General features: G+C 60.9%; 1 protein-coding gene across 1 annotated transcript in view; it reads left to right on the forward strand.

The window, feature by feature from the left end:
• The window catches only part of LOC104302068 (rho GTPase-activating protein 24-like), an 81,600-nt gene extending 70,643 nt beyond the window's left edge, over positions 1-10,957 (forward strand). The window contains exons 6-8 of the mRNA XM_054172519.1: positions 505-626; positions 6,578-7,658; positions 10,670-10,957. Of these exons, the coding sequence (XP_054028494.1) occupies positions 505-626; positions 6,578-7,658; positions 10,670-10,913 (1,447 nt within the window). The 3' untranslated portion in view covers positions 10,914-10,957. The remainder of the gene's footprint in view (positions 1-504; positions 627-6,577; positions 7,659-10,669) is intronic.
• The last annotated feature ends 202 nt before the right edge of the window (positions 10,958-11,159 follow it).

The raw sequence follows: 11,159 nt of genomic DNA on the forward strand, positions 1-11,159 counted from the left end.
GGAGAGGAGCAGGCTGAGAGGGAGCTGATCAATGCCTCTCAATAGCTGAGGGCTGGGGGGGGCAAGGGGAGGGGGCCAAGCCCTTTTGGGTGGTGCTCAGCAATAAGCCAAGGAGCAATGGCCACAAACCTGAACAGAGAAGGTTTCAGCTCAACAGGAGGAGAAACTCCTTTGGTGTGAGGCTGCTGGAGGCCTGGGGCAGGCTGCCCAGGGAGGCTGTGGAGTCTCCTGCTCTGGAGCCTTTCCAGCCCCACCTGGATGTGCTCCTGTGTGGATTCCCCTGGCTGATCCTGACTGGCTGATCTCTGGGGGGATCCCTGCCCAGCTCTAACATTGAGTTGAGGAGAATGACCTCGAGCTGCCCAGGCGTCCCACGAGGCCTCGGAAGGAGGTGCTTGAAGGAGGGGAGGAAACCATCACTGTGCTTTGGGTTGAGTTTTATGGATTGGGCTTTCTGTCCTTTTTAACCTGGTCCTTAAAGGCTTCTTTCTTCCCCCTCCCCAGGTTCCTTGATGAAGTCCAGTCCTACTCAGGCATCAACAAGATGAGCGTGCAGAACCTGGCCACCGTCTTTGGCCCCAACATCCTTCGCCCCAAGGTGGAAGATCCTCTGACTATCATGGAGGGTGAGCTTAACAGAGCAGAGCTGGCAGTGGGAAAGGAGGAGTGTCCTTTAGGTGTGCTGGCAGGACAGACCAGTAAGCTCCACATGTATCTGTTTTACAGACACTGAATTCTTCAGCTTGAATGAACTCCTGGGTAAAAACTTTGCAGCTGGCTCTGAAAAGAGGCTGAAATGTGGCAGCTCTGCATGAGGGTTGTGCTGCCCTGGCAGCTTCACTAAAACAAACCGTGGGCTTTCCCCTCCCCCCCCCCACCTCCAAACCTGCTGCAGATCCAGCATGTGCTTACCCAGCATGTGTGCTTGGAGTGCACTTGGTGATGGTTAAGCTTCAGTCCTGAGGGAGGAAGGAAAAGGTCACTCCAGGCTCGTGCTGCAGTGGCTCGCCTCGAGTGGCCCCAGAGCCCTGCCTGCACCCCAGGGATCAGCCTGTCAGCAGCACTCTGCTGCTCCCAGCAGTGGTCCCCTGCAGCACTTGGGCCAGGAAAAGCCTCACAGAATCACACAAATGGGTAGGGCTGGGAAGGGGTCTCTACAGATCATCCAGTCCAGGCCCCTTGCCAAGCAGCATCACCTAGAAGGTCACCCAGGAACACAGCCAGGAGGGTTGAGGATGTCCCCAGAGATGGAGACTCCACCACCCCTCTGGGCAGCCTGCCCCAGGCCTCCCTCACCCTTACAGCACAGAAGTTCCTCCTCATGCTCAGATCAGCTTCTGCTGTTCCACTTTGTGCCCTTCCCCCTTGTGCTGTCCCTGGGCACCACTGAGCAGAGCCTGGCCCCATCCCCCTGCCCCCCACCCTTGAAGGATTGATCAGCACTGATCAGGTCCCCCTCAGGCTGCTCTGCTCCAGGCTGAACAGCCCCAGGGCTCTCAGCCTCTCCTCCCCAGAGCTCTTCCAGTGCCCTCAGCAGCTTTGGAGCCCTTTGCTGTACCCTCTCCAGCAGTTCCCTGCCCTTGGGCTGTGCAGCCCAGAGCTGGACACAGTGCTCCAGCTGTGGCCTCAGCAGGGCAGAGCAGAGGGCCAGGAGAACCTCTCTCACCTGCTGGCCACAGCTCTCCTGGATGCAGCCCAGGAGTCCCTTGGCCTTCTTGGCCACCAGGGCACATTGCTGGCTCAGGGTCACCCTGCTGGCCCCCAGCACTCCCAGCTCCTTTTCCCTTCTCCTATCAGTTCCTCCCAGGCTTAATCTTTGTGACCTCAGCTCCCCCCAGAGTCCAGGACACCTTTTTCCCCCTCCACACTCCCTTGTTTGGCTTTCATGGAATCATTTTGCTTGGAAAAGGCTTTGAGATCCTGAGAGCCCAGCCCCAAGCTCTAACTGCCCCCAGCCTGGTGCTGCTCATTTCCCTCTCTCAAGGAATTAGGGCTGTGCCCAGACCCTGCAGGGAAAATGTTCCCCAGCCTCCACAGTGCTGTGTTCAGAGTTTGCCTGAGAGCCTGTGGCCTTCTCTTGCTGGTTGGTTGATGCCTTTTCTGTCCCCCAGGCACAGCAATTCCCCTCAGACTTTGTCTGCTTAATTGTTTTTCCTCCAGTCTTCTGCTTCCTCCTCCTCCTTCTCCTCCCTCCATGTGATTCCCCACACCCCAGCCATGCTGTTGTGATCGTGGCAGAGCAGTGAGCAGCAGGGTCAGAGCTCTGGGCAGCAGCTCAGGCAGGCTGCAAAACTTCCTAACATGAAAAGGGTTTTTAATCACAGCATCCTAGAAGGGGTTGGGTTGGGAAGGACCTCAAGGCTCAGCCAGCCCCAGCCCCCTGCCATGGGCAGGGACACCTCACACCACAGCAGGTTGCTCACAGCCACCTCCAGCCTGGCTGCAAACACCTCCAGCCAGGAGGCTTCCACCACCTCCCTGGGCAGCCTGTGCCAGGCTCTCACCACCCTCCTGGCCAACAACTTCTTCCTACTGTCTCATCTAAACCTGCCCTCCTCCAGCTTGGATCCCCTCCCCCCCAGGCCTGTCACTAGTCCAACCCTTCTGCAAAGCAAGGTCACCCAGAGCAGGCTGCACAGCATTGCAGTGTGCAGGCAGGATGTGGCAGTCCCCAGGGATGAAGTCTCCACACCTGCACAGGGCAGCCTGGTCCAGGGCTCCAGCAGCCTCCCAGCAAAGAACAATCATAGAATCAGCAAGGTTGGAAACGACCTCAGAGCTCAGCAAGTCCAAGCTGCCACCCAGCACCTCCTGACAGCTAAACCATGGCTCCAAGTGCCACATCCAAGCCCCTCTTGAACCCCTCCAGGGATGGGGACTCCACCACCTCCCTGGGCAGCACATCCCAGTGGCCAATCTCTCTTGCTGGGAAGAACTTTCTCCTCCCCTCCAGCCTAAACCTCCTCTGGCACAGCTTGAGACTGTGTCCTCTTGTTCTGGTGCTGCTTGCCTGGGAGAAGAGACCAACCCCCAGCTGGCTCCAACCTCCCTGCAGGGAGTTGGAGAGAGCAATGAGGTCTCCCCTGAGCCTCCTCTTCTGCAGGCTGAACACCCCCAGCTCCCTCAGCCTGTCCTCACAGGGGTTGTAAGCTGTGCAGCTGCTACCTCTCCTGAGGCCCAGCACTTGTCAGAGATGTGTTCTGGTCCCTGGCCATGGGCATGGGCACACCTCCCACTAGACCACCTAGCCCCATCTGACCTGCCTTCCAGGCTTGGAGCCTGCACACCTCTGGGCAGCCTGTGCCAGTGCCTCACCATTCTTCCTCCTGTCTCATCTCAATCCAGCTTCTTCCAGTTTGAAGCCATCCCCTCTCATCCTGTCACTCCATGCCTTTGTCAGAGGTCCCTCCCCAGCTCTCCTGCAGCCCCTCCAGGTACTGGGAGGCTGCTCCAAGGTCTGCCTGCAGCCTTCCCTTCTCCAGGCTGAGCAGCCCCAGCTCTCTCAGCCTGTCCCCAGGGCAGAAGTGCTTCAGCCTGCACATAACTGTTGTGGCTTCCTCTGGCCCTGCTCTGTCCCTGTCTCTCTTGTGCTGGGGGCTCCAGAGCTGCCCCAGCCCTGCAGGGGAGGTCTGAGCAGAGCAGAGGGCAGAATCCCCTCCCTGCCCCTGCTGCCCACACTGCTGGGGCTCAGCCCAGCACAGCCTTGGCTTCTGGGCTGCCAGCTCCCCTTGCTGCCTGCTGGGGAGCTGCTCCTCCCCCAGCACCCCCAGGGCCTAATCCTCAGCACTGCTCTCTGCCCATTCTTGGGAGCAGCACTTGGCCCTGACTGATCCAGGTGCAGGACCTTGCATCTTCCCTTCAGTGCCTGGGTTCTCCTTGTCACAAAGCATGGTTTGATCATGCACTTCACTCAGGAGGGCTTGCAAGAGCAGGTGTCCAATTCCCCTGCATGCTTGTTATGACTCTGCATGGGCACCAGCAAACCTCTGAAGCTTCAAAGAGCCTTAGATCTGCATTGCTGCCTTCCCCCCGCCCCCCACCCTGCTTTCTGTCTGTCCCAAAAGCACTGAGAGCATCTGATTTGGGGGTGCAGAGGTAAGCTTCCCTGTGTCCCTGAGCTCCTTGTTTGCATCCCCAGAGGCTTTCCTGCTTTGTTTCCTCCCTCCCAAGTGTCTCCTCCTGACATTTTCTCTGCATGAGTGCATGCTGCCTCCCCCTTCACCTTCCCCCTGTCCCTCTGTACCTCCACAGCTCCCAGTCTGGCTGCAGGGGTAGCTCCTCTTCCCTCCACACTTCTGTACGGAGCTTCCTAGCCTGAGAGAGAACTGCTGGGAATGTTTTGCTTGGCCAGGCAGCAATCTACCCTTTGTTTTTTTCCTCCCTCCTCATGCTTTTCCATCAAACAGCACAAAAGGTCACAGAATTGTCAGGGTTGGAAAGGGAGCTCAAGGCTCAGCCAGCCCCAGCCCCCTGCCCTGGGCAGGGACACCTCACACCGCAGCAGGTTGCTCACAGCCACCTCCAGCCTGGCTGCAAACACCTCCAGGTCTCTTCCAACCTCAACAGCTCTGTGATTCTGTGATGCTGCCTTCCTGTTCTTGGGGGTTCTGTGAGGCCTGCTGGCTTGGTCTGATGGAAAGAAGAGGTGGTGCTGGTCTGGGCCAGTAGCTGGGGGCACCTCAGGCAGTTGAATGGTCAGGGTGCTACACACAGAGGTGCACTGGGTAAATGTTTGTAGCAGCTGAGTGGTTGCTCAGTGTTTGTGTTCATGGGACAAGGACAGGCTGAGGGAGCTGGGGGTGTCTCTGGGGAGACCTTAGAGCAGCTTTCCAGTACCTGAAGGGGCTCCAGGAGAGCTGGGGGGGGACTTTTTACCAAGGCATGGACTGAGAGGATGAGCTGGAAGAATCATAGAGTTGGAAGGGACCTCCAAAGCTCATCCAGTCTAACCTCCTCTGCACTCAGCAGGGACATCCTCAACTAGATCAGGCTGCCCAGAGCCCTCTCCAGCCTCACTTAGAAATCTCCAGGGTTGGAGCCTCATCCACTTCCCTGGGCAACCTGTTCCAGTGCTCCACTACCCTCATGGTGCACAACTTGTTCCTAACATCCAATCTCAAGCTGCTCTGCTCTAGTTTGAAGCCATTGCCCCTTAGATGCTGGATTCAGATGAGACAGGAGGATGAAATTCTTGCCCAGGAGTGGGGTGAGGCACTGGAACAGGCTGCCCAGAGAAGTTCTGGAGGCTCCAAGCCTGGAAGTGTTGAAAGTAACAGTGGATGGGACCTGGTCCAGTGGAAGGTGAAGGACCTCAGTGGGAGGTAGAGCATCCTAGTGTTGAAGTGTCCATACCCATGGCAGGGAACTGGCTGCTCCTTGAGGCCTCTTCCAACCCTGACACTGCTCTGATTCTATGACACCATCAAGTCCAACCACTCAGAGCTCACAATTCCACTCATGAGGAAGCTATCAGCATGGCAGTAACTGCATCCCAGGAGGCTCCCAGGAGGATGATGAGTGCCAAAGGACACCACCTGTGTCAGTGACATGTTTGAACAGTGTGGTGAGCCCTTGGAAAACCTCTAAGGTCCCTTCCAACCCAACAGTTGTGTTGTTCTGTGATCTCTGGGGGCAGGAGCTGAGCTGTTAGAGGAGGAGAGCTCTGCAGAGGGACCTGGCCAGGCTGGGCAGATGGGCAGAGGCCAAGGGCAGGAGATTGAACACAGCCAAGTGCCAGGGGCTGCACTTTGGCCACAGCAACCCCAGGCAGAGCTACAGGCTGGGGACAGAGTGGCTGAGAGCAGCCAGGCAGAGAGGGACCTGGGGGTGCTGGGGGAGAGCAGCTGAAGAGGAGGCAGCAGTGTGCCCAGGGGGCCAAGAAGGCCAAGGGCAGCCTGGCCTGGGTCAGGCAGAGTGTGGCCAGCAGGAGCAGGGAAGTCCTTGTGCCCTGTGCTCAGCACTGCTGAGGCCACAGCTTGAGTCCTGTGTCCAGTTCTGGGCTCCTGAGGGTAGGAAAGAGGTTGAGCTGCTGGAAGGTGTCCAGAGAAGGGCAACAAAGTTGGGGAGGGGTCTGGGGCACAAGGCTGGGGAGGGGTCTGGGGCACAGCCCTGTGAGGAGAGGCTGAGGGAGCTGGGGTTGCTTAGCCTGCAGAAGAGGAGGCTCAGGGGAGACCTTCTTGCTCTCTCCAGCTCCCTGCAGGGAGGTTGTAGCCAGCTGGGGGTTGGGCTCTTCTCCCAGGCCCCTAGCACTAGAACAAGAGGACACAGTCTCAAGCTGTGCCAGGGGAGCTTTAAGCTGGATGTTAGGATGAAGTTCTTCACATTGAGATTGGCCTTTGGAATGAGCTGCTCAGAGAGGTGGTGGAGTCCCCATCCCTGGAGGTGTTCAAGAGGGGATTTGGATGTGGCACTTGGAGCCGTGGCCGAGTTGCTCAGATGGTGCTGGGTGACAGGCTGGACTGGGTGATCTCTGAGGTCCTTTCCAGCCTGGCTGGTCCTGTGGCACCTGCTCAGCAAAGCAGTTAGGCCCTGCCCCAGCCAGGCCACGAGTGACGCTGTGCTCGCTGTCTCCTCTCAGGCACGGTGGTCGTCCAGCAGCTGATGTCGGTGATGATCAGCAAGCACGAGGAGCTGTTTCCCAAGGAGCCCGAGGTTGCGGCGGGGGCAGAGGTGTGCAGCAACAGCGCAACGCCAAAGCGAGCGGGCGGGGGGCAGCCCCCCGGCGGGCAGCCCCCCGGCGGGCAGCCCCCGGGCAAGGAGAGCAGCGCCGCCAAGGAGCCTGCCCTCAGGCGCTGCTCCTGGGAGAAGCCCGAGGCGCCCCGCAGGGCGAGCCTGGAGGCCGAGCCGCAGCCCGCCCCGCCGGGCAGCAGGGCCGGCAGCCCCCGGCACAGCCTGCAGAGGGCAGATGTCAGCAGGAGCCCCCCCGCGCCGCTGAAGAAGAACCCCGCCTTCAACAAGGGCAGCGGCATCGTCACCAACGGCTCCTTCAGCAGCTCCCTGGAGGGCCCCGAGTGCGGCCAGCCCTCGGCCGGCTGCGGCCCGCCGGCCCGCAGAGCCGCCGCGGGCAAAGGCGCCGTCACCAGGATGGGCACCCAGAGCGTGCCGAGCGGAGCGGCACGGCCGGCGGGCGGCGAGGGGCACGGCGCCCCCCCGGGCCCGGGCCGCGTCCCCAACGGCTGCGTGGCGCTGCGGGACGGCCGGCAGCGGGAAGGGCCGCCCGAGGCCGGCCAGCACCACCGGCTCTCCACCTACGACAACGTGCACCAGCACTTCCCCCCGGGCGGCTCCGAGGACAAGCAGAGCGTGGACAGCGCCAGCTGGTCCACCTCCTCCTGTGAGATCTCCCTCCCCGAGCACTCCACCTCCTGTCGCTCCTCCACCACCACCTGCCCCGAGCAGGACTTTTTCGTGGGCGCCTTTGAAGACTCGGTGCTGGATGGCCCGGCCCAGGAGGAGCTCTCTAACCCGGAGGATTATGAGAACAGGAGCGACAGGAGGAGCCTGGGGGCCCACAGCAGCAGGGCCACCAGCGGCAGCGAGAACGGAGAGACCTTCGCGGGCGGCAGCGCCAGCAGCCACAGCGCCCTGCACAGCCTGGTGGCCAGCCTGAAGCAGGAGATGGCCAAGCAGAAAGCGGAGTATGAGACCAGGATAAAAAGGTAAAGGGGCATCGGCTCTGCTCTCTCACTGCCTTTGAGCAGGTGCCCAGCCTGAGCCACCGGTGAGCCCAGAGAGCCAAGCAGGGCCTGGGCTGCAGCAGGAGAAGTGTGGCCAGCAGGGCCAGGGAGGGGATTCTGCCCCTCTGCTCCACTCTGCTGAGCCCACAGCTGCAGCTCTGGGGCCAGCTCTGCAGCCTCTGTGCCAGGAAGGCTCTGGAGGGGCTGGAAGGTGTCCAGAGCAGGGCCAGGAGGAGGAGCAGAGGGCTGGAGCTGCTCTGAGCACAGCCTGAGAGAGTTGGGGTTGTGCAGGCTGCAGAGGAGAAGGCTCCCAGGAGACCTTCTGGTGGCCTCCCAGGAGCTGCAGGGGGCTGCAAGCAAGCTGGGGAGGGGGTGAGGGAGGGCTAGGAGTGGGGGGGCTGGAGCAGAAGTAGAAGTGGGGAGCTGGAGCTTGGCTGTGAGGAAGAAGTTGTTGGCCAGGAGGGTGGTGAGAGCCTGGCCCAGGCTGCCCAGGGAGGTGGTGGAAGCCTCCTGGCTGGAGGTGTTTGCAGCCAGGCTGGAGGTGGCTGTGAGCAACCTGCTGTGGTGTGAGGTGTCCCTGCCCATGGCAGGGGGCTGGGGCTGGCTGAGCCTTGAGCTCCCTTCCAGCCCTGACCATTCTATGACTATGAAATCCAAGACCTTTTTTCCTTCTCCTGACTTGCCAGCAGTCTGCACTCGCTGCAGTCCCTGGGTGCTCACCACCAAGGTTGCTGTGCCTTGGTGCTGCCATACTCTGGCCTTGCTTTTGTGCTGTCATGGAGTGGTGGTGGTTGGCAGGAACCCCTGGAGAGGTTTGTCCAGTCCTACCCCCTTGCTAACACAGCTGTGCCTAGCTCAGGTCACACAGGCAGGAGCACAGCCAGATGGGTCTTGTGTCTCCAGAGCAGGAGACTCCACAGCCTCTCAGGGCAGCCTGCTCCAGGGCTTCAGCACCCTCAGAAGAAAGAAGTTTCTCCTTAAGTTCAAGTGAAGTGTCCTGTCACTGTCCACAGCCACTGAAAAGAGCCCAGCCTCATTCTCATGACCTCCAGCCTTTAGCTATTGATCAGCATTGAGAAGCTCTCCTCTCAGGCTGCTCTTTTCCAGGCCAAACAGCCCCAGGGCTCTCAGCCCTTCCTCCTCACAGAGCTGCTCCAGGCCCCTCAGCACCTTTGTAGCCTCCTTTGAGCTCTCTCCAGCAGTTCCCTGTCTCTGCTGAACTGGGGAGTTCCAGAACTGGGGCAGTAAAGGGCAAGGAGAACCTCCTTGGGCCTGCTGGCCACACTCTTCTTAGTGCAGCCCAGGATCCCATTGGCCTTCCTGCCTGTGAGGGCACTTTGCTGGCTCTGTGTCAAGTTGTTACCAGCACTCCCTTTGCATCCTTCTCCCCAGAGCTGCTTCCCAGCTCGTGACCCCCTCATCTGTCCTGGTCCTCAGGTGCAGGCCTCCCCACTTGCCCTTGCTGAGCTTCAGGAGGTTCCCCTCTGCCCAGCTCGCCAGCCTGGCCAGGTCCCTCGAACGGCAGCAGAGCCTGATGGGGTCTCAGCCACTCCTCCCAGCTTGGTGCCATCAGCCAACTGGCTGAGGGTCCACTCTGTCCCTTCAGCCAGGTTGTTGGTGAAGAGGTTGAACCAGACTGGACCTAGTCCTGAGCCCTGGAGAGCACCACTAGCTACAGGCCTCCAGCTAGACCCTGCAACACTGATCACAACCCTTCAGCCAGTGTCCCTCAGCCAGTTCTCAGCCTACCTCTGTCCACCCCTCTAACCCACACTTCCTGAGCTTACCTATGAGGAAGTTCTGGGAGACAGTGTCCAAAGCCTTGCTGAAGTCAAGGTAGACACCATCCACTGCTCTGCCCTCACCTACCCACCCAGGTCAGGCTTGCAACCTCCCCAAGCCAGGCTTGCCTTGGATACACCTCCCCCAGTAAGCCAGGCCGGCTGGATCCGTCTCTCCCAGTAAGCCAGGCTGGCTGGATCCATCTCCCCCAGTAAGCCAGGCTGGCTGGATCCATCTCCCCCAGTAAGCCAGGCTGGCTGGATCCATCTCCCCCAGTAAGCCAGGCTGGCTGGATCCATCTCCCCCAGTAAGCCAGGCTGGCTGGATCCATCTCCCCCAGTAAGCCAGGCCGGCTGGATCCATCTCCCCCAGTAAGCCAGGCTGGCTGGATCCATCTCCCCCAGTAAGCCAGGCTGGCTGGATCCATCTCCCCCAGTAAGCCAGGCTGGCTGGATCCATCTCCCCCAGTAAGCCAGGCCGGCTGGATCCATCTCCCCCAGTAAGCCAGGCTGGCTGGATCCATCTCCCCCAGTAAGCCAGGCTGGCTGGATCCATCTCCCCCAGTAAGCCAGGCTGGCTGGATCCATCTCCCCCAGTAAGCCAGGCTGGCTGGATCCATCTCCCCCAGTAAGCCAGGCTGGCTGGATCCATCTCCCCCAGTAAGCCAGGCTGGCTGGATCCATCTCCCCCAGTAAGCCAGGCTGGCTGGATCCCCCTCCCGAGACCAGGCTGGCTGGAGCCCCCTCCTGAGACCAGGCAGGCCGGATCCCCCTCCCCTGGCCAGTCAGGCCGGCCGGAGCCCCCTCCCCAGGCCGGCCAGGCTGGCCGGATCCCCCTGCCCAGGCCAAGCTCTGCCAGATCCCCCTCCCCAAGGCCAAGCTCTGCCAGATCCCCCTCCCCAGGCCAAGCTCTGCCGGATCCCCCTCCCCAGGCCAAGCTCTGCCAGATCCCCCTCCCCAGGCCAAGCTCTGCCGGATCCCCCTCCCCAAGGCCAAGCTCTGCCGGATCCCCCTGCCCAGGCCAAGCTCTGCCAGATCCCCCTGCCCAGGCCAAGCTCTGCCAGATCCCCCTGCCCAGGCCAAGCTCTGCCGGATCCCCCTGCCCAGGCCCGGTCCGGGCTCCCCAAGCGCCGCAGCTCGTGCGTGAAGGCGGCGGCGGCGGTTTGAGCTGCTGGCACTGAGGAGCTGCCTGCTTGTGCTTGCTGTTGGCAGCCTGGAGCAGAGGAACCTCAGCCTGGAGACAGAGCTGCTGGCCCTGCACGAGGAGCTGGACCAGGAGCGGAAGAAGTTCACCATGGTGGAGATCAAGATGCGCAACGCGGAGCGGGCCAAGGAGGACGCGGAGAAGAGGAACGCCATGCTGCAGCAGGAGATGGAGCAGTTCTTCTCCACCTTTGGGGAGCTGACAGTGGAGTCTCGCAGGCCAGACAGGGCCAACACCATCTGGATCCAGTGAGGCTGGGCAGGAGGAGACTGTGGGGGCCCCCCCGGGGTGCCGCAGGGGAGCCGGGGCGGCCGCTCGGCTGCCAGAGGCGAGGGCTCGGCGCGGTCCGGTGGGGGAGAAGGGACAGCCCTGACCCACTCCTGCCTCTCTCCAGGGGGGGCACTGCTCAGAGCGTGGCCTCTGAGTGCTTCAGCAGACTACTGTCAAGTGTTACAACTGGATGCCTGTACATAACTGTGGAAGCCAATCAGCTTAGAG

The sequence above is a fragment of the Dryobates pubescens genome, chromosome 24, assembly GCF_014839835.1.
Source record: "Dryobates pubescens isolate bDryPub1 chromosome 24, bDryPub1.pri, whole genome shotgun sequence".
In the NCBI taxonomy this organism is placed as follows: Eukaryota; Metazoa; Chordata; class Aves; order Piciformes; family Picidae; genus Dryobates; species Dryobates pubescens.